Source organism: Cloeon dipterum, chromosome 3, assembly GCF_949628265.1.
Source record: "Cloeon dipterum chromosome 3, ieCloDipt1.1, whole genome shotgun sequence".
Classification (NCBI taxonomy): domain Eukaryota; kingdom Metazoa; phylum Arthropoda; class Insecta; order Ephemeroptera; family Baetidae; genus Cloeon; species Cloeon dipterum.
In genome coordinates, this window is record NC_088788.1 from 34,312,370 (window position 1) to 34,335,096 (window position 22,727).

General features: G+C 38.4%; 4 protein-coding genes across 11 annotated transcripts; 3 read left to right on the forward strand and 1 right to left on the reverse strand.

The window, feature by feature from the left end:
* Positions 1-156: 156 nt before the first annotated feature.
* Uba3 (Ubiquitin-like activating enzyme 3) lies at positions 157-2,705 on the forward strand. The gene is made up of 8 exons (XM_065485965.1): positions 157-315; positions 424-486; positions 601-940; positions 996-1,085; positions 1,137-1,314; positions 1,373-1,550; positions 1,603-1,808; positions 2,343-2,705. The coding sequence occupies exons 2-8, from the start codon at positions 450-452 to the stop codon at positions 2,646-2,648; spliced, it is 1,335 nt and encodes a 444-aa protein (XP_065342037.1). The 5' UTR covers positions 157-315; positions 424-449; the 3' UTR covers positions 2,649-2,705.
* On the reverse strand, positions 2,683-8,501 carry PKD (serine/threonine-protein kinase D3). Of its 4 annotated transcripts, none has more exons than XM_065485956.1 (16): positions 8,431-8,501; positions 7,706-7,825; positions 7,533-7,652; positions 7,339-7,477; positions 6,996-7,282; positions 6,362-6,617; positions 6,178-6,299; positions 6,071-6,126; positions 5,887-6,013; positions 5,523-5,655; positions 5,279-5,470; positions 4,838-5,223; positions 4,598-4,781; positions 4,360-4,542; positions 4,219-4,304; positions 2,683-4,163 (listed from the first exon to the last, which is right to left on the reverse strand). In XM_065485956.1, exons 3-16 carry the CDS (start codon positions 7,650-7,652, stop codon positions 4,035-4,037), a joined length of 2,400 nt encoding a protein of 799 aa, XP_065342028.1. In that variant the 5' UTR covers positions 7,706-7,825; positions 8,431-8,501; the 3' UTR covers positions 2,683-4,034. The 4 variants fall into 4 exon arrangements, with proteins under 4 accessions (XP_065342028.1, XP_065342030.1, XP_065342027.1 ...); XM_065485958.1 differs by having other exon boundaries at positions 5,285-5,470; positions 8,276-8,460; XM_065485955.1 differs by having other exon boundaries at positions 8,276-8,460.
* A 103-nt stretch (positions 8,502-8,604) lies between these two features.
* LOC135940868 (uncharacterized) lies at positions 8,605-17,999 on the forward strand. Its single transcript, XM_065485964.1, has 6 exons — positions 8,605-11,919; positions 13,975-14,151; positions 15,135-15,230; positions 15,540-15,682; positions 15,733-16,069; positions 16,123-17,999. The coding sequence occupies exons 3-6, from the start codon at positions 15,214-15,216 to the stop codon at positions 17,090-17,092; spliced, it is 1,467 nt and encodes a 488-aa protein (XP_065342036.1). The 5' UTR covers positions 8,605-11,919; positions 13,975-14,151; positions 15,135-15,213; the 3' UTR covers positions 17,093-17,999.
* An 828-nt stretch (positions 18,000-18,827) lies between these two features.
* LOC135940866 (uncharacterized) lies at positions 18,828-22,590 on the forward strand. Of its 5 annotated transcripts, none has more exons than XM_065485961.1 (5): positions 18,828-18,845; positions 20,309-20,409; positions 20,724-20,866; positions 20,917-21,253; positions 21,309-22,590. In XM_065485961.1, the coding sequence occupies exons 2-5, from the start codon at positions 20,393-20,395 to the stop codon at positions 22,276-22,278; spliced, it is 1,467 nt and encodes a 488-aa protein (XP_065342033.1). In that variant the 5' UTR covers positions 18,828-18,845; positions 20,309-20,392; the 3' UTR covers positions 22,279-22,590. The 5 variants fall into 5 exon arrangements, with proteins under 5 accessions (XP_065342033.1, XP_065342035.1, XP_065342031.1 ...); XM_065485963.1 differs by lacking the exon at positions 18,828-18,845 and adding an exon at positions 18,866-18,881; XM_065485959.1 differs by lacking the exon at positions 18,828-18,845 and adding an exon at positions 18,888-19,083.
* The last annotated feature ends 137 nt before the right edge of the window (positions 22,591-22,727 follow it).

A 22,727-nucleotide genomic window follows, 5' to 3' on the forward strand; every position in this document is an offset into this window, starting at 1 on the left:
TGTCCAAGAGGTGGGAGAAATTTTTTTGATTGTATTTTATAATTTGATCCAAGGCTTTAATTCAGCTCGTTGCTATAAATAGAACAACAACCTGTAAAAATTGTTTAAGTATTGACCCGTTGATACAGCTCTTTTCTGTGCACTCCTAATCCTTCATCCATATCAACACAGGCAGTCGGGCATCACACCGCCATAGGGCTACTACTTTCAGGCATCTACTATTTTGTTTACATTACAGTTCTTGTGATTACTTCTTGAAGATTCGTGCTTTTGCCCTTGATACTTGACATTATTTACATCAGCTCAATTGATAGAGTATGTAAAAATACGTATATATGTAGCTGTAATTTTACATTAATATCATGGATTTTTGTGCATTAACGTTAACGGTAGATACATAATTAACATTGTTTTTTCTTTAAGGTTGGAGTGTTTCTAGATTTCAAGTTATGTCGGGGAGCGTTGAAATGGAAGTTCAGTCAGATGGTAAATAAATTTTTCAAAATTATTTTCAAATTTAAACTTTGTTAAAATTTTCTATAACCTTTTGTTACAATATTGAAGGTGTTGTAAAACTGTCGTTTTTATTTATGTTAAAAGATTCGCCAATGCCGGCTGCTCCAAAATCCTGGATGCGCAATGCAATGGAGAGAAGTGGCCCATTTTGCTTGCCAGACTTTGACCACAGACCCGGAGCTCTCCACAGTGTCCTGGGACAGATCCAGGTGTTAGTTGTTGGCGCAGGAGGTCTTGGTTGCGAGCTGTTGAAAGACCTGGCGCTCATGGGCTTTTCTCAGCTGCATGTTATTGACATGGATACAATTGATCTGTCCAACTTAAACAGACAGTTCCTGTTTCGAAGAAACGACATCGGCAGATCTAAAGCTGAGGTTGCTGCCAACTTCATTAACAAACGAATTCCAGGAGTGAATGTCACACCGTATGTTTGATAACCGTCGCACAGATGAAGCGTTCTAATAATTATTTTAATTTAGGCACTTTTGTAAAATTCAAGATAAAGACGAGGATTTTTATCGGCAGTTCCATGTGGTTGTCTGTGGCCTTGACTCTGTTCCTGCCAGAAGGTTGGTGCATTATTGGTGCCACCATTTTTATCACCATTGACTTTTAATTAGGTGGATGAATGGAATGCTCCACTCTTTGATAGAATACGATGATGATAACACCCCTATTGCGGGCACAAACATCCCTCTTGTGGACGGGGGCACGGAGGGTCTGAAAGGAAACGCGAGAGTGATTTTGACTGGCATAAGTGCTTGCATCGAGTGCACATTAGGGCTGTACCCTCCACAGGTTTAATTTGCCAACTTTCTCCCTGAGCAGTTAATAACCTTTATGTATTTTAAATCAGGTAACTTATCCCCTTTGCACAATTGCAAACACGCCTCGTCTTCCTGAGCACTGCATCGAGTATGTGAAGATAATACAGTGGCCCAAGGAGAATCCCTACCAGTGCGAGATTGACGGCGATGATCCTGCTCATTTGTGTTGGATTCATGAGAAGTCTGTCGAAAGGGCGTCTCATTTTGGTAACCCTGACTTGTGTGTCCCTCTATTGTGCTAAAGGTGACAATATTATAGGCATCACTGGAGTTGATTACAAGTTGGTGCAGGGTGTAGTGAAGAACATTATTCCTGCTGTGGCTTCTACAAACGCTTCAATCGCGGCCGTCTGCGCCAATGAGGTCTTCAAACTTGCCACTGGTGTATGCAAACCCCTCAACGATTACGTGGTCCTAAACCAATCAGATGGCGTGTATACCTTTGCTTTTGCCAATGAAAAACGGGTGAGTGAAGCCACAAGAGGTTCATAAAAATCTCAAGCTCAGAACTAACCTTTGTGGAAATTTTAATTCTTACCGGAACGTTAAAAAGGAACCACCGATCAATTTGTCTCATTTAACATTGTCTGCAAACCAAATTTCAGTTAAATTGAAAAACTGCGTTTTTAAATTTCTTTACATACTAAAGATTTGTAAAATCGTCATATCAAATAATATCCACCACTGCGTAGTTCACATAAAGAAAGGCAACTCAAATTTGAGAACTTCTCCAAAATCTAAGTTTTTTAGAGGTCTCAGCAGCGAGATTTAATGCTGCAGGTGACCATTATCATTGGCGGCTGGCACGGCTGACAATATTTTTGTACGTGAAGTTAGATAGAGTGTTTAACGGCTGGAAGCGCCAGGAGACATTTTTTTCTCCTGCACTTTTAAGTTTTGACCCTTTTTCACTGGCGGCTGCCCTCGTGACCCAAAATTTGCCGGCTGGCGCGGCTGGCTGAGATCTCTAGAAACTAATTAAATTGCCTTCTTATTCAGGAGGACTGTTTGGTATGTGGAAGGAAAGCAAACATATTGAATATCAAAGAAGACGCAAAACTAGAGGAGCTCATCAGCAAACTGTGCCAAGATGACGGAGCCAGAATGAAAAACCCAGGACTGACGACCAATGTGAATGGAAAGCAAATGACACTCTACATAGCCACTGTGCCAAGCATCGAGAGGCAAACCAGGCCAAATCTGAAGAAGACGCTCACTGAGCTTGGATTGGTCAATGGAGCCGAAATTGTTGTTGCAGATGAGACCTCCCCCATGTCCATGACTTTCAAGCTTAATTTTAACTAGGCAATTTGCCGTACTGTTGGTTAATTAAAACGAATTTCGTAAGAATATCAACAATTACGATATTATTTTTATTACAGTTTATATAATTTGTCACATTGCATGTGCGAACCAATTCCAAAAATGCGTAATGAGTATTTGCACACAGACTGAACTGAGCTGAAGGATTAGGCCGCAGAAAAGATCTTGGAAGACTCACTTAGTGTGTGCTTAGCGAAATACATGTCGTGATGATCAACCTGCATAAACAAAGGCACGGCAATCATCAAAAGAAATGCTTTAACGGAACACCCACGTCACAGTTAAAATACCACAGAGACGAATCAATTTTATAATAGTATTTGAGTAGCGCATACACTTTAAAATTCGTTGACAACGTAGCTGCACCCATGCTTAACAGTTCTCAAAACTACATGTATAACCTTATGTATAAGAAACCGTGTTAATTCATTGGATTACGTTCTTCACTATACATTGCAAGTTTAATATTGAGTGCTCATAGGTAGGACTATTTAATCATCCTTAGAGGCCTGTCTACCCTATACACGACATTTCTAACAAGTAGGCAGTAAGAATGCCGGAATGAAATTAATTGTATAATTATTTGCTTAATATTTGCTTACTTCATAACATCAATAATATAACTTCATTTCAACTATCATAAATATCCATAAAACTTAAATACTAGTGAAATAATTAACCTTCAAGCAATAACGTAATTTACGCAGCGGAAAGACTAATTTAGCCACTTTTCCAAAATTTGTTGATTGGCCACAGCAAGTTTTTTTTTTTTTTTTTGTTAATCCGACATCAAACTATCAAAGTTAAAGCCATTTTTGATCTAGATATTATAAAAGAAAAAATATATTTTTTTTAAAAAAAAAATCCCTCTAGACTAGTCTCAATTTAATAGAACCAATCACATACAATTTAGAACATTATTTTCATTAATAAAAACCTGAGTTTAGCCAGTGAACAAATATTGAAAATTTAGCTTTGCAACTTTTTTGAATAAAACTAATGAGTAAAAACCCATTACCATGCAAGCTTATCACAACTAAAACCGATTAAATTTTAGTGCTTATCTCATTTTCAAGAATTCACATATTTAAGTAAAAGTTTCATTGAGCAGTTTCAATTGTAAAGATTGGCCAGTTGAGAAATGAGTCGTTTTGTAAATATCCAACTTGCATGTCCGATTAACCGCAGCAGGTAGGCAGCAGGGCATTAAAATTGGAAAATATAAATGCAGTAGAATCAAGACAGATTTCAAGCTGAGAAGGCACTTGAATCTTACTGCTTGATGTAAGACGACAGCTGCAAGCTGGCATGGTTCTTCGTCACGGGTCTACCACCCTTGACCCAGCGCAACCAACCCCACGATGAATGTCAGAGAACCTCTCTGCTGGCCACGTCTTGTCGATAGCATTCCCAGCGCGCATCATCGCTTTCGTGGGTCAAGTATCGCGTGCCCAGCTGACCCTCCAACTTCCGCAGGTCACACCAGGTCTGGTAGTCCTAAAAATTTATCCCATCAAGAGTTTGAGCTACTTCCAGTACCTTTCAAACGCACCTGCAGCCAAATGTGGGAAAGTGATTTGTCCACTGTCAGTCTCTTTCGTTGTTTTACTTGCAATAGGTTGTTGATCAGATCGATAGCTGAGAATGAACACCATAAAATGACATTCAACAGAATTCATCTTTGGCATTTTACCATCAGATGAAATTTCCTTCCAGGGATTAGGAGGGTACATAAAAGCTGCATTCTGGATTTGATCGTTGATGTCCTCGTCCTCATTGAAGGGGAACGTGCCGCTGAGGCTGACGTAGACAATAACACCAACACTCCACATGTCGAGTGACCGGTTGTAGCATTTGTTCCTCAACACCTCAGGAGCTGTACAAGGAAATATTTGAAACAATAAAATTTCAGCACAGCACCAAACTCAAACCTAGATACGCTGGCGTGCCTACTACAGACTTCCTGAACGATTTTTCCCCTATGATTTTAGCATAGCCAAAATCACACAGCTTCACTTGAGGAAAATCCACATTTGTGGACAACAACACATTTTCCGGCTTCAGGTCGCAGTGAACGACATTTTTGCTGTGCAGGTGTTTCAGGGCAACCAAGATCTGAAAAATTATTAAACAGTAAAGAAAATTCTTTAAAAGTTCTGAGAAAATCAGACCTGTGTGATGAGAAATTTGGTAATACGCTCAGAGAGACGGCCTTTCTCGCTGGATAAAATCATTTCCAGCATGTCGCCCCGCAATTTCTCCATGACGACAAAGATCCTTTCGGGACACTCGAACGTTCTTTCCAAATTGACGATGCCCAGGTGAGCTATATCCTGTAGAATTTCCACCTCGTTTTTCAGTTCAGCCTCTTGCTTGGTGGGGAATCGCAGCTTGTCTATCACTTTGATAGCAACAGGCCTGTTTGTCTTGCGGTAAACGCCACCATAGACAATGCCGAATTGTCCTGAGCCCAGCACTTCGTCAGGGAAGATCTGGTAAATTTGGTGAATATCCATTATGTTCTCCTCCTTTTCACTGCCGCTGCTGCTTTCACTTGCTGCAATGAGTTCCAAATTAGAATTAGTTTCATGGCTAGATGAATAATTTCGGACAATTACGATTGCTCGCTTGCGAAGTGACTGGCATCAACGCCTGTCTGATGGTCGTCTCCCAGCTTTTGGCCAGGTGCGCGCCGATTCCACTGTCTGCTGGAGGCATTGTCGTGCCGGGAGCATTGAAAAGCAGGTCTTCTCCAACAAAGTAATCCACGTTTGCTGTGCGCAGCTCAAAGCAGTGCATGAATTCTGAAATGAATCAATAATTAAATGATTTTTAACAATTATTATCCTTAATTACCTCCATGCATCGTTTTCGCAGTCTCGATGGCTAAAATCTCGGGAAGAGGAATTTCTTTGTAATACTTGCTGCCAGTGTCGTTTTGAAATAACGTGATAGTTTTCGTGTCCAGACGCCAGTAATGCCGTTTACGCTGAAAGAATTTAGTGCATGATACTTAAGCTGCTTCAGACGTTTTTTATGCCTGCTTTAAGATGCTTTAAGACAGTTTGTGCAGTTTTAAGTATACTTCAAATGGGTTTAAATTTAAATTGCATACTAAAAAAGATCCTTTGATGGTCCCGTAACGATTGGAAGCTCAGAAAAAAATTACAGCCCTAACTTGTTTATTAATTTCTTAAATGAAATATAAGTTCTATATTACGTTTTTATCTTTGTTTGTGAAGTGCACCATCCATCCCTCTTTGACGACTTTGGATCCTCCTCTCTTCTTTGTGTGTTTGACAGACTGGACTATTCTCATAAGAGGTATGTTATTGCTGGGCGTGGAGCTGAAAAATAAATGCAAGCATTGAAAACGCTGATAGGCACTAAAATTCGCAGTATACCTCATGGGTCGGTTTTTAACAAGGTCGTTTGGGCTGTTTACGGGCGGCATAATATCCTGCAGAAAGAGAATGGTTTTCAAACATCCTCGCTAATTGACAAGACCTACATAATAATTGCCGTTTGAACACTGACTAGGTCCTGGCGAGCCTTGTGATCTTCGGTTTCCTGTCGGAGATTCGCCTCCGTCGCTCTCTTCGTCGTTTCTGTTCTCCTTTTCCGCCATGGTCTCTGCACAAAGACAATAAAGCATATGTAACAAAAAAACTTTGCCCAAAGCAAGACTGGGTCACCATTCAGCTCTCGGACGCTCTCTTCGCCAGTGCAGTCTTTTGGTACCAGGTCGACGCATTTCTTGTGGGCGTTGTAATGACAATCCTTGCACTGCAACCCTTGTTTGAAAATGCCTTTCAGCAGCTTTTTGCAAACACGACACACTGTTGGTAGCGCGTAAGTATGCAATGCAAATGTGTGTGGAATCTTGATGGCCACACGGCCTCCCAGGGAAGGAGAACGGGCCTTTGGTGGCGAGGTCACAGGCACAGACAACTGCAGCAACAATCCACACTGATTTTCACCATTTTTTATAGGGAAATGTTTGAAATAAATTTGAAAAACACTCATTGTTCTCAAGCAGCGTAAAACATTTTACATCTTAACCTAAGCAATTCAATTGTTCAAGCAGTGCAAACATACCACAAGCATAGAATGAAATAATAACATATCAGTTAGAGTTGAAAAAAATTAAGTGCATAGTTTGATACAGAAAAAGCAGAGCAACCACCCCATAAAAAGCTGAAAAAACTTAATTATGAGGGGTTGCAGAAACAAACATAACATAACTATTCTCACTAATTATAAGACATCGCACAGGAAATTCAGTCAGGACTTTTTGAATTGCCACTTAGGGAGTTTGAATTGACTTGCCAGGTTGTTGCTGCTGTCGTCGGAAATAAGGGAGGTCTGCGAGCCCGAGGGACTTGTTCCCATGGGGTGCGATGCGGATTTCCTGCGTTCCATGTTGTTGATGCAGTTGTTTGGAACCTTGACCACGCATCGTTTGTGGTAGTTGAGTCCGCAGCCCTCGCACTTGACGCCCTGTCTCACCAGACCAAACAGCATTTCGCCGCAGAAATCACAGAAGGTGGGCGTCTTGTACGAGTGCACGGCCAGGGCGTGAGGACACACAGTCGCTTCGTCCTTTGGTTGTTGTCCTGAAAACACGCAACTATAGCATCAATTTAAAAGAGTCGAAATTCGCGGAATTTACCTGAGACGACTACTTCGATGAGAGAGCCTTCGACAACCTCTGTCGAGGGTCCGATTCTTTGTAAAATATTTGGCGAGTTGTAGTCGTGCAGGAAAAGGAGAACTCTATCCGCAGGAATGGTGAATCCGTGGTCAGGGAACTAGCACAAATATTATACCGCATACATTCAGGTTGAATCATTTTCTCGCACTAACCTTTGCATTCAAAAAATCTGCAGCTAATTCCTTGAGAACAGGCAGGCTAGGGTTGGAGCAGGTCACTGCATCCCTTGTCAGGCCCATTTGCATTAAAAAAGTTTGCTCTGGATTCTCCATCTATGCACGAGTCATAGATTTAATTTAATTACCACCAAAAAGGGCGTGTTTACTTTTCAAGTGCAATGCAGTGCAGGCGACTATGAAAGCTAACACATTCAGGGTCAGGCCAGCAGGGCATGAGAGGTTTCCAAGAAACTCTCACTACCAACGATGACAGTCACATTGGACAACTAGGGCAGAGGGAAAATATATTATAGTAAGTGAAACAATGACACGACTGCAAGGTTATTCCTTGAGGTCAAAATCAATACAGATTTATTGGCATGCTCCTTTACACTTCAAGGGTTTTGAATTAATTTGAACAGTACTGCGATCAATTTTTTCGGCAAAAAAATAAGCTAAATTTAGGTGAAATGGTAAGAAAATAAACTCAAACGCTGACAAAAATTGAACCAAATTTTGACGTGAGGCGAGTTTTTTGGAGGCTAGATTTTTGGATTCACCATGGGAAGCCACAGTTTTGTTGCTCCATTGACGCAATCACAAGCAAGCAGAAGTGTTCTGCGTGTTCTCTAGAAATAACGGTACCACTCCCACGTCAAAACACCAAACAGAACAACAAAGGTTCACGTCGTTTGGCTACTAAAATAAACAGTGTGAGCTTGATCCAAAAGGCTTACTAAATTAGTATTGAGACAATAAAATCGAGATTCTTGCAGGTAATGGCCACTGTGGTCAGGGAGAAGACAGGTGGGTGCCGGTGGCCACAATTTCGAGATGGAAGTTGCAGCAGGACTTGGCAGGTGGCAAAAGAAGGAAGGCAACCGACTACAACCTTTTGTAGGATGGGTGAGTGAGCACCAGTACCGACAGCGAGCGCCGTGAGCGGCGAGTGGCGAATGGCGAACGATGAGATCACAGCAGCAGGCTGCAGAGGGCCAAGAGTTGAATGAGAGGAGAGTGTGCAAGAGAGTTCGTTTGTACACTGCACACTCATATGGATAGGTAGAGTTTTTGTTACCATCAGGGGCATCAGGTCTGAGCCCTGATCCAGCCCCAACCAATATCCGGCGCGGCGGTATTTTCTCTCAATTTAGAGCTTTTTTTCTCTCACTTCGCCAAAAATTCCAGTTAAATATATATGAGAATGTTTTTTTTTTTAAATCAGTCGCCCCGCTTTTCAAGGTTATAATGATATGTAATATTAAATTCCAACTCAAGCCTTTTGTTCCAGTTCCCAAGGAAATTCGCGTTTGGTTGCTGAAAGTTGCGCAATTTTTACGCTACCACGAAATTAATGTTATTACTTAGGTCTCGGGCTTCTGGTTGCTCCGTTTTACACTTTTGATGCGACCAATGCACTCGAATTTTGGAAAACGTGATCGCTCAACTGCATCACCGTATTATTACTAGGGCTACCACTCTCCGGGTTTCGACCGGAGATCTCCGGGTTTGGGACTGAAAACTTTAACACGGGGAGTAAAGGGATCTCCGGGTTTGGGACTGCAAATTTAACACGGGGAGTATAGGGATCTCCGGGTTTTCGAGTCCAAAATCTCCGGGTTTTAGCTTTGGAAGTCTGGCACTCCTAATTATTACTCAGAAAATTGTGCCTGTAGACTAAAAACATTCTTGTATTATTTTGTGCTTTACTTTTACGTCTGCATTTCACCATCCGTTTTTAAGAAACTTGTGTGCGTTTTTTTTAAAGAGTGAGACAACCTACACCATGAAAGATATAACCTGTCAATATATGTCTGTATGTAAATGAGGGGAGTAGGGGACAAGCGTATAAATAAAGCGCGCCTGCTCATATTCTTTATCATTCTGATTCTGAGTTTGCTACCTGGCCGCTCTAGTTAGCCGGCCAGAGCAGGAGCGATACAGCTCAGTTAGTTAGTGTTTTATTCCTCAAGCCCTAAAACCTAACTCGCTATCGGCAAGGGAGAAACCGACCTGCGGTTTCCCCTGTACAGCCCGGCTGTTAGTCATACCGTTCTTCCGGTTGACGCTGATTGCGAGTGAAGTCCCTGCTTACTTTAATCCGCGCGACCGGTCGACTTTCCCAAGTCGTCGTCGGAGTGCTCGTCACGTTAGCTTTATTTTAGTATTTTGAACCTAAATTCCCCTAGACTAACCGGTAGGCCGCTTCAAGAGGCGCGACGAAGAAGGGTCTCAGTGAGCAAAAAAGCGCGTTTTGAGATAAACGAGCCTTTTGTACAGCCAAAGCGTTGGTGGTTTCTTAGTATTTCAAACCTGCTGATCATGCAGGTTAAAAATGCAACCGGATCGGGGAGCTTTTTTCACTACTCTAATTTCTCATCACACTCATATTTATAGACATCTCAGCCAGCCGAGGCAGAGAGCGCAGCCGGCTCACAATCAGCCGATTCTTTTCTCGAGCCGAAATTTTTTACCGGTTCATCAGCCATTCCCAGCCAGAAATTGGATATCCTTCAGGTTATTCAAAAGATATCCATGGATATCCGGATAATATATACCATATTTCATTTGGGCCGCGCCAGCCAGTCAGCCACCCATAATTTTTTTCTGTATCATTTTTTAATTTTCACGTGCCCTAAATTAAATTTTTTCGTGCCGTTCTATTTCATGACTATTTTTCTGAAGTAGTTCGATTACGGTGTTTTTCGTGTTAGTTAGATAAGTTTTTTTTCTGAGTCGATATATATTTATAGTGTTGACTGTTGACTCATTAAAATATGTCAAATTAATCTAATTACAGCTACGAGTATATATGCTTATTTATATACTACTCTTGTACAAAATCACAGAAAAAAATCTGCTAATTGTAAGCCATTAAATTGGTACTTCATCACAAGTCTTTTGGATAATTTTTAGAAATACTTCGTCGTTTTCTATCGTTTTTATTTCCACCGGTATAAGGCGTTGAAAAGTCTCGGGATCATTACAGCTGGACTTTGGGTAACGAGTGCAAAGAGCACGTCGCCACAAAAAGATCATTGGGGGTCTGCGGTGTTTAACTGTATGACGCGTATTGGGCCCTTTTTTGGGCTTATCCCTGCCAAGGTAAATTTTGTTCTACTTTTGACCAGATATTTCATATCCATTCTAGTATGCAAAATAATGAATAGACCGTCATAATCTCGAATTTCTTGAATGATGGTCGGCATGAGTCGAGGGCGGCGTTTTTCCTCCAGTATCTCACACCGGCCATTAATACCCTACATTTCCTTTTAGTGCAACAAATACATGCTTTAAGAATGGTGATCCACCCCATATGACTATCGAGTAAAGTATATGACTCTATGGGCATAGGCGAAATACTTGCCGTAGCACGTCTGTCGTTATACTTTGTCTCGTAGAATAATAAATATTTATGTTACGCTTCGCAACTTTTGTTATTCGCTTCGCCACTTTTGTTACGATGCTTCGTTCCAAAGTTTGTAACTTTATAATATGTAACACATACACCGACGGAATTTTGCCAGCCAGCCGTCGACGTCTGTATTCATGACGGTTTAGAGCCGGAAAGTCAGCAAAATGTGGGTGGCTCAGATGTCTACACTCATTGGATTCCATTGCAAAGACGCATTCAACGTATTTTCAGCATCATTTGCTTTCTGCTCATTGTCAGATTTATTCCGTTAAGATTGTTGAGTATTTTAAATGTGGTACATTGTTAGCTAATTACCCGCAAAATAAAAAATAATTGCAAACAGCACAGTTATTCTTATATTTCTTTTTAAGTTTAAAAAACAAACAAATATAAGCTAAACTTCATGAATTAATAATTTTATCAATCGCAATGATGCGTGCAACATTATGCCTACAACAAGGATTTTCCAAGCTTTTGCAGTATCAACCCTCTTTAAAAAAATAATAATATTAATTTCATCAGTAAAATAGCGCTCCATATCTCTAGCTTCTCAGTTTGTCTTGTAAATTTCGCAATGCATGCAACCAGCAGTGTTGAATTGCCACGTGTCTTGTGCGCATCGAGCATTGTTTTGCGAGTTGCAGCAGAGCTCACAATTTTTCAACTCGCGCGGAATGAAGAAAAACGCAGTGATCATTAGCATGAACACACTGCCCAGATCTGCGTGTGTTTATTTAAGCAAGTACGAATCACTCTCGCTTTTTCCAGCTCATCGTCTCTTTTATGATGACCTTCTGAGAGAGAAAGAGAGGGATTGACAGATGACACGTGCGCTCAACGCCGTTGTTGTATGTTGTTTCTTACACTCTGCGCAACAAACAGGCTGGATGGCTTGGCTCTGGGCTGGTGTCTCATTGCCGAAAGTTTGCGAAGATAGCAGCTGGGAAAGGAAACGCATAGCTGCATGTAATAATAATAATTTTTTATTTGTCTTTTGGCGTGTACATAATTTAACACAGTAAATGCTCCAAACTACATACATCAAATTGCAAATCAAACATTCAGTTACATTCATTCAAAAAGAAAAGATAATAGAAGTTGCTACAACTTCTGTACACCATAAAAATACTCTTCAGCACTATAAAACTGTTTTTTTTATGAACGAATTCACGCAGCATAGCAAACAAACTCCTTATAACGCGGCTCAAGAGGAAGAGACTAGAGTGTATTTCAAGAACAAGACCAAAAAACAATACCGGATTTCCGGTATTGTTCTTGTTTTGCCGGATTTTTTTCAAAATTCAATACCAGAACAATACTGTAAAAGGCAATACAAGAATACTGTTTTTTCCTGAACTCTTTATGGTGGTAGAAAAATTTTAATTGAAAAATTCTTTTGATTTTTTAAAAATCTCTATTTTTTGTCGTGTGAATTTTTATTTTCAAAAAGTTTTTGCAATGCAGTGTGGTTTTTTCAGAAAAAATGCGTGTTTTGGCAAAGCCTGCACTCGTTTACCAAGAGACCAAAAATTTTAACTCATCGCAATGTTCCAAAATTTCTGACTATTTTGGCACGAAATATATGAATCGTTCGGGGTAAAGTTCCGAAAAATGCTGATAAAACCAAATTTTTCCAGCTGTTTTTCCGCAAATTTTGCTTATTGCAAAATTGGTAAACCCCCTGATTGATTCCTTCCCTCCACGAACTGACAAACTGAGAATCTTTAGGCTTTAAATGCTGCACTTTGCCATTGCTGCCGATAAAACTGTCCCTCGTCCCGCTGAAGATTGTCCCTATCTTGAAATAAAAAATTCGACCCATCCCTCAGGGACGGGACAGGAATCCCGTAATCCCTGTCCCTGGTCCCCTCTCTAGTTTCAATTTAAAAATATATTTAATCAAGCAAAATGACAATTTTATTAAAATGCCAAAACAAGATTTTATAATATAAAACTTGAAAAAGTCTTTCAGAATAAAAATACCAAAAGCCATCATTTTTTCAAAAAACAATACTGAAACAAGATTTTTTATCAGAAAAACAATACAAGACAAGAAAATTTAAAATAATCCTTTTACAAACAATACCAGAACAATACCAGTTCCGTCAAGAAAAGTTCCAGACAATACAAAAGTTTGGTATTGAAATACACTCTACCTTAAAACGCAGATGAAATCGAGATTTTTGAACGATAAATTTAAATTTGATTTTTTTAAAATTATATTTGCTGTGTATAACCATTTATATACATATATACCGTTTATTATTTTAATTGTTTGTATTAATTTTTACAAATATTTGCTGCTTTCTCTCTTGTTCTTTTTGTTGATCAAAGCTAAACTTAATGCACTCCATTTTATTGAGTTGTACAAATTCATTTCCAGCAACATTTCATAAAATTTCAAAAAGAAATATCGAATTATAGTAAATTTACGTTTGGAAAGTCACACGAATATATTTTTAAATTTAAGAAAAACTGAAAATGGCTTTTCTGTGTGGAAAATTTAATCTGGATATTGCTAGTTTTTTTTTTGAGAAATTTTCAGATGGCATGTTATCGTAATGACACTGTCTTGAACATGTCATTTTATTTTTCCTCATAAAATTGTACACTGCAGCCATCCGGATTTAAATTTTCACACAGAGTAAAACCATTCAGTTTTTCTTAAAATTTAAGATTAAAGTCGGATCGAACAATTCTTTTTGTTTTAAAATCATACATAAATCAATCATAAAATTTTAATGTCTCTTTTTAGCAAGGTGATTAATTTGGTGATTAATAAAATACCTGTTCAAATTAAAAGGTATTATCCTCTGGTGTTCTTGAGTAATCGAGACTTTTACCGATTATTAATTAAAGCAGATTAACGATCATGCAGGATGAATATAGGTTTAAGTTGACGTGTATTATATGTACAAATCAAATATTCTCAATATTAGTGCATTATGATTAACAAATTAATATCGTACCCACACCAGTATAAGTCTACACCAATATGATTATTGTCCTTATAATCTGCAGAACCCTCTTTTACTGGTGCGTGCTGCGTGGGCCAATGGGACCTACCCCCTCCCCCCTTGGTGGGTGGCGTGACTCTTATATAGAATGGAGACTTCGCGTTCGCACGCTTGAAGCAGAGTTAACACTACACAGCAGAAAGTGGACTGGATATGGACGAGGGCTGACGCACTGAGGCAGGTGGTTGAAACACACACATTTGGATAGTTTTGGAGTTATTTTGTTTATGTTGTCATGTTTTGTTTGATTTGTCATTCTCTCCCATGGTTGCTACAAACAGTCTTGCTTGCTTCTTTCCACCCTATAAGCTGAAGTTGGTAGGCCACTAGGCCACTTCCTTTAAAGTTTGATTTGACCGGCGGATATAACTATAAAGTAAAAAACAAAGCGTTTGTCTAGATTGGATTGCTCCTTGCTGAGCTTACTGATACCTTTCGCACACAGGTAAAGGAAATAAAAACACGACAACAAAATATTATTACTTCAATTACCGTAAATTACATAAAGGCTGAAACACAAAAATTAGTTGGCCAATAATAGGTCACGGCACACAACTATACAAAATTTTGCCGATTTTGGTACTATTCTAGGTGCTGTAGGGTTGAAAAACTTTTAAAATTTGCATCTACTAGTTGTGGTGTCATCCACAAAAAGGAATTTTTGTACAGTCACAAAAACATATTTGACTTAATTTAAAGTATGGAATGTTAGTCTTTTTATTTAAAATTTAGAGAGCTATACAACATATGTTTTCTAACATGATTGGGAATGCTCTGATCGAGATCAATCGGAAAGTGTGAGTCTTTCTTTGGGGAGATGCGGAATTTCAGTTAAAATTGCGATTGCAAAATTCCTTTGAGAAAATCTTAATTTAAAATATTGCTAACTTTGAGGTCAATTTTCTCGAAAATGTAAAGTGCTTCGTATGCAATGTTTTTGATCCATAAGACTTAATCTGTATGCGTGTTAAAGGACTTTTTGGGGAAATCCACTATGATTCCTCTTTAGTTATGTGCAAAAATATCCGCTGGCTGGACTTTCCTAACATGCGAAAAAGTCTAGATCCGCCTATTTTCCACTACATGAACGATATATCAAAACTTATCCTTCATATTGATTTACGAAGATACGCGTTTGGCTAAATCTTGTAAATTTTGATTCAGGAAAATTAAAAATGTTTGACCAGTCTGAGAGTGAGCGATATCCTAACACTGACGACTGAAGTGCAGATAAAGCCTCAACATGGTCCTGACCAGCACGTAAGAAATAAAAAATATCTTCTCTAACGAGGCAAACCCTTATATTGCACAAAATTCAAGTGGATTGCTTTCCTAAATTAAAAAACCAAATTGACTCTACGTGTATCCCGTCTTGTGTCCCGAAAAGTTGCAATTTTATCATTGAGTGACACCAGTTGTAAAAAGGGAGCGTTGGATTCTAACTACATGCAGTGGTGTCCGAATAGAGCATTATATGCGTCTGTTATGATTCTAATAAATATTTGTAACAAAAAATAATTTCAAATCACTTGATTCCTTTGGTCTTTACTATAATGTCTTAAATTTCAGGTTCAGAATTGTGCAGCAAAGAAGGCGAAGACAGCTAGGACCAATCTCTTTGAGAGACCAGTGCATCCGAATCGTTCTGAACAATAAAGCCTTCTATGTCAACTATCACATTACAAATGGCATCAACCCTTTTGCAGAATTACGTATGCTAAACAATATTGCAACCATAATTTCTATACAATCGCATTTCTAGCTGACTGTTTGATAAATGAACTTCGAGAAAAAGAAATCGGAAACATCTACACTTCTGAATATGAACTGCAGCATCTCTTCATCAATCCTAGAATGAAAAGTATAGAGATAGCTTCGAAGCTTGACTCTCCCAGCTTCAAAAAGATATGGGATGCATTAAATGATAATAAACCACCTTTGGAAATCTTCATTTGGGAGCGATGGCCCATTCTGTTTGACCAACGTGTAACCTTTGATGCTGTGATGTCGTATGGAGGTCTCAAAATCCTTTCGCTAACCCAATATCCACAGAACGATGGTCATTTAGAAGAAATTGCATCAAAGCTAAAGTCTCTAAGGTTTGCATTGGATGAATTTATTAATTTAAAATAAGCAAATATGATTATTGCAGGGTTCTCAAAATAGGACTAGAAGAGAGAAATGTCACCATGAGAGGTCTGACGGCGCTTTCAAAACTTGAAAATCTGCAAGATTTTCAGTTCAATGAATACGATCGTGAGCCAAATGATCATCCAGTGTACCAAGAGATCTTCAACCAGTGCCTGCATCTGATGCCAAAACTTCACACCATTGGTACTTCTGTATTCATTGCCATAAATCATGTTCTAGGTTACCCCATTGACCGACCCATCAGCTCAATTCTTGAATTGAACCTGAAGCAAATATTGCTGAAAAACTGTGGCACAATCCCTCCAAACATTCGCTTGCCACAATTGAAGGAACTGTATCTCATGCACCCGATTGAGAACATAAATGCTGATGAGCGATTCTCAAACGTAACTGTGCTTGGAATGTACAAGATCAGCCTTAGATCTATGTTTCGGGCTATACAATTGATTGGAAAAAATATTGAAAAGCTCGTCATCTCTCATATTGTGGAGAGTATTAATTTGGGTGAGGTGTTCCGATCGTGTCCAAATCTGAAGGAATTTGAAATGCCTGAGAGCCCTGCGAAGTTTATCATGACGGGCCCGTTTCTTCCTTTTGTTCAACAATTAGAAAACTTGAGCATCGATTTGGTAAGTCCCCACAAATCTAGTTTTCCTAAAGGCATGTTGGCCTACCTGCTGAAAGCCCCAGCCCTGAAAAAAGTTGCGTTTAACTGCTTGTATGTGACGCAAGAAGAGACAAACTCGATTGTCAAAGGTTTGGAACGTGGAACCATGCTGCAAAACCTTGAGTCTTTTCAGTACTTCAATTACACTGCTTGTGACAATGATGATCCAAGCAACTTAACTGCTGCTGAGAATGTTTCTGACGAAGAATTTTTCAATCCGGTTTTGAGAGGCCGATTTGATGTGTTGTTTAAAAAACTAGCTTTGCACTGCCCGGAATTCGTGAATCTAGTTGAAAACAACTAATAGGTCTTTTAAGCGATGTAATTTTATACTTAATGGGCTTCATCAGAGTTTTGTCCAAAAGTTAGCAAACTGACTGAAACTACTAAAATAACTGGTGAACATATCGAACATATAATACTTGGACAACAGGTATATTATATAGGTCTCCCTCTCGAAATCTACTATTGTAATATATTTTATGGTCCTTATTTTAATGCATATAATTAAGAGGTCTCAAAGAGCCGATCATACAGATAAAAATAATTAATTATTTTAAAAAATTTCCTCACAATGTAATTGTTAAAGATATAGTTCATCTCTAAAGACAAAGCAGCTTTTAGTTTTGCACCACCAACATGATCTAGACGATTTTTGTCTGATTATGCGATAGTTTTGTATGTGATTTATGTTTTTCACCTTAAAAAGGTATTTATACTTAACGTATCTTATAAGAGCCTACCTTTGTCAATATTCCACTTAACAAATAAAATAAAGGAATATCTGAATTGTCATATTGGTGTAATATAAAAAATAATATATTGCCTCGCAAAGTTACGTTCGAATATAAATATGCCTAAAATAACAGGTAATAAATGCAAATTTTTTACTAGACAAGTTCTTAATTTAACTCAACAACATGTATCCAGCAAATTGATATATATGTTACTGAATTGGTTTGACAAATTTGGGTTCATCATTTCAAAGCATTTTTGCTTTACATTGAAAATCAGGGCAATTTTTTTTTTAATTTTTATTAAAATGCATAAATATTATACTATATATGAGTGAACTTTTCTGCATTATCTTTAATGTTTTTTTTTACTTTTTGTGTTATGATTTGACTGATTTGTAAATTGCCAGATTGTGATAAAGGAACTTTAATTTCTGTTTACTGATGTACAAAACAAAAATAAATAATTTAATCTAATCTGGTGGTCTACACAAATAAAATTCTGTTATATCCCAAATATCTACTCAGGTATTTCATGAATGTGAGCACGCAGAGAGTGCAAAGTATGAAATAAATTAGTCTATCTCTAGCAGTCAAACTGAGCAGTTCTTTCCTTTCTCCTTCCCGGCCACCCCGCAACAACATACATTTCAAATTCCACTACTCTCGTTCATTCTTGTTAGAACTAAAGCTGTTTGTTTGGTTTATTAATCACTTTTACTCAATCAATCTGATAAATAGATCAATATATAATAGTATCTAAAAAATGAATAAATATATTATTCGTTATCTCATTATCATACATACATCAGAGCAATATCTCATTAACTTCTGCATCTTCAACTCAGCCGGAATAGCTAAAAACATCATTTTTTATGTCCTGGTGCCGGTAAAATTGCGGGTATTTAGCTTAACAAAACTAACGTCATTTAATTTAAATATACATATCGAAGTAAAAACTTAATTTTAATGAACCTTACTGCAGTTTCCTCGGTGTGTAGCATATTTACCCGTCATTCTACAGTAAAATTGTCCTAATCTACTGGAAGAGCCCTATTTCAGTTGCGTGTGGGTGTGGGGCAGTGTGGGGTGGGCCCTTGCCCCTGGCAGTCCTGGCAATATCTCTGTTTACTGTTTATGTATCCCCTTCCCCGGATGAGAACATCTGCGCGGTGCGCCGGCCGGCTAGCGGAGAACAGAGAGTTCACTAGTTCACATCACAGCAGCATGCAGTGGTATACTCGCTATAAACTCTCTGGTAAATGCTGTAGAGGGCCAAAAGTGGGATGGGCGAGGGGGCTGAGGCGGCTGAAGCAGTTGTTGGTCGGTATCAGTTTTTATACACTCACATTTGGATAGGTGGAGTTATTGTTTATGTTGTCACCCTCCCCCACGGGTGCTACACACTGTCTTGTCTGCTTTCTGTTTGCTTCGTTCCACCCTTGACCCTTGGTCGAAGTTCGCTTCTTCCTGGAAAGCTTGATTTTACCGGATTTCAATAATAAAATACAAGTTTGTCTGGATTGGATTGCTGCTTGAGCTAGTTACGTTTCGCTGACAGGTAAAGGAAATAAAAACAAATTGAGTGGCACCACAACACCAAAACACATTAATACATATTCGTACTTAAATTACATGGGTGCAAATAGGGGCCGAAACACGTTTACATTGGTTGCGAATAGGTCACGGTAGACACAAGCACACCATTTTTTGCCGATTTTGGTACTACATTATCGGGGGCTGCAATGTTTTCTCTTAATCCACTCTTCACCAAAATTCGGTATACCTTTAAATACGTTTATATATAACTAAGAAATTTTTTTAGCGAGGAGCTGTTTCAAAGACAAACCACGCGATGACTGCTCGTGTTTGCATTGCATTATTATGAAATTTATTGTAACCAAAAAGTTGCCAGTCTGGAATTAGAAATAAAGGAACAAAATTAATTAGCTCGGCTAAACACTTTATGTATCAACTGCTCATCCACATTATTTTCCTGCTCAAGGGACTGGGATTAAATTTTATAAATACTTTAGAAAAGTTTTTATTGAATACAAACTATAAACTATGCATGCGCACCTAATTTCAGTGCGTGACCGTGTCACACTCGTACCTAATTTAAGGTGAGCTATGCTGCCCCATTTCAGGCCATAATTTACGTTCGTATTGTGAGTTCTAAAAAATGCTAGTTGGCAGCCAACAACATTAATTTTATTAATTTTTAAATAATGTCGTTTATGCCATGCGAAATGGCCGCATTTTGAGGAATGTCGATTTAGACTTTTTCGCCAACGGCTTGGCCACCGTGCAATTTTAAAAGGCCAAAAAACTTACTATAACGTTTCTATGCATGAATCTACATATTATGGACGTATATCTATCTACAATTTTTTACAATGGTAAAACATCGTTTCTGTCGATTTTTGGACGCATCCATTTTTAAAAACATTTTGAAATTTGAGAATGCGTTTACTAGTTGTGGTGTCATCCACAACATTTTTGCGAGTTTTTAAGTCTTTAAAAATATCGTGGATATTGGTAATTTCATTGAAAATGTGGATTATGGATTGTGGATGTTGCTAAGCTTCAGCATCATTTAAGAAAGGCCCATCATGACAAATCTGTAAATAATTTAACTATTGGCAAAAGGGTCCGTTGGCTGGACTTTCCTTTTATGTGACAAAGTCTAATTCCGCCAATTTGCCACTTCATAAACGATATCAAACCTCGTCCCTCATATTTATTTACTAAGAAACGTTCGGCTAATCTTTTGAATTTTGTCTTAGGAAATGAATGTTAGACCAGTCTGAGCGATTAGATCAGATCAGATGTCCTAACACTGACAACTGAAGAGCAGAAGTAGCCTCAACATGGTCCTGAGCAGCACGTAAGCAAAAAATAAGCTTCTCTAACGAGACACAAAACCGTATATTAAACCCCACCAAAATCAAGAGGATTGCTTTCCTAAATTAAAAAGCCACATTGAGTCTACGTGTGCCACGTTTTGCACGTGTCCCGAAAAGTTGCAATTTCATTATTGAGTAACACCATCGTTGTAAAAAGGGAGTGTTGGATTCTAACCACATGCAGCGTCCAACTGGAGCATGTTTGTTCTGTTCTGATTCTAAAAAATATGTATAACAAAAATTCATTTCAAATCACTGATTTTTCTCTTCATTTCTATAATGTCTTAAATTTCAGGTTCAGAATTGTGCAGCAAAGAAGGCGAAGACAGCTAGGACCAATCTCTTTGAGAGACCAGTGCATCCGAATCGTTCTGAACAATAAAGCCTTCTATGTCAACTATCACATTACAAATGGCATCAACCCTTTTGCAGAATTACGTATGCTAAACAATATTGCAACCATAATTTCTATACAATCGCATTTCTAGCTGACTTTTTGATAAATGAACTTCGAGAAAAAGAAATCGGAAACATCTACACTTCTGAATATGAACTGCAGCATCTCTTCATCAATCCTAGAATGAAAAGTATAGAGATAGCTTCGAAGCTTGACTCTCCCAGCTTCAAAAAGATATGGGATGCATTAAATGATAATAAACCACCTTTGGAAACCTTCATTTGGGAGCGATGGCCCATTCTGTTTGACCAACGTGTAACCTTTGATGCTGTGATGTCGTATGGAGGTCTCAAAATCCTTTCGCTAACCCAATTTCCACAGAACGATGGTCATTTAGAAGAAATTGCATCAAAGCTAAAGTCTCTAAGGTTTGCATTGGATGAATTTTTTTTAATTTAAAGTAAGCAAATATGATTATTGCAGGGTTCTCAAAATAGGACTAGAAGAGAGAAATGTCACCTTGAGAGGTCTGACGGCGCTTTCAAAACTTGAAAATCTGCAAGATTTTCAGTTCAATGAATACGATCGTGAGCCAAATGATCATCCAGTGTACCAAGAGATCTTCAACCAGTGCCTGCATCTGATGCCAAAACTTCACACCATTGGTACTTCTGTATTCATTGCCATAAATCATGTTCTAGGTTACCCCATTGACCGACCCATCAGCTCAATTCTTGAATTGAACCTGAAGCAAATATTGCTGAAAAACTGTGGCACAATCCCTCCAAACATTCGCTTGCCACAATTGAAGGAACTGTATCTCATGCACCCGATTGAGAACATAAATGCTGATGAGCGATTCTCAAACGTAACTGTGCTTGGAATGTACAAGATCAGCCTTAGATCTATGTTTCGGGCTATACAATTGATTGGAAAAAATATTGAAAAGCTCGTCATCTCTCATATTGTGGAGAATATTAATTTGGGTGAGGTGTTCCGATTGTGTCCAAATCTGAAGGAATTTGAAATGCCTGAGAGCCCTGAGCAGTTTATCATGACGGGCCCGTTTCTTCCTTTTGTTCAACAATTAGAAAACTTGAGCATCGATTTGGTAAGTCCCCACAATTCTAGTTTCCCTGATGGCATGCTGGCGCACTTGCTGAAAGCTCCAGCCCTAAAAAAAGTTGCGTTTAACTGCTTGTATGTGACGCAAGAAGAGACAAACTCGATTGTCAAAGGTGTGGAAGAAGGAACCATGCTGCAAAACCTCGAGTCTTTTCAGTACTTCAATTACACTGCTTGTGACAATGATGATCCAAGCAACTTAGCTGCCGCTGAGAATGTTTCTGACGAAGAATTTTTCAATCCGATTTTGAGAGGCCGCTTTGATGTGTTGTTTAAAAAATTGGCTCTGCACTGTCCGAAGTTCGTGAATTTAGTTGAAAACAACTAAGATGCCTTTCTACCTTGTAATTTTAGGCTGAATTTTGGCCCAAAAGTTAGCAAGCTGGCTGAGAATTCCAAAACATCTTATTGATTTTTTTTTTTATGTATGGTCCTATCTTAGTTGTAATGCATTAATTATTAAGAGGCCTTATAAAGTGCCGATCATAAATATTTATTTTGTAAGCTTTTTCTGACAATATAATTGTTATAAAGAAATAAACGGTGCTGTAATTTAGTAAATTAAAACTATTGCCTCGCAATGTTACGTGTTCAAGTGTATGCCTTAACTGTTAATAAATGCAAACTTTATTCTAGACAATTTCTCATTTAACTCATCATAATTTATTCAGGAAGATTCAGATATCGTGTATGTACTGAATGATAGAACAAAATTTTGGTTCACATAGATTCAAAAGCTTTATGTTACACTTTTAATAATTCATTTAAGATCGTTTA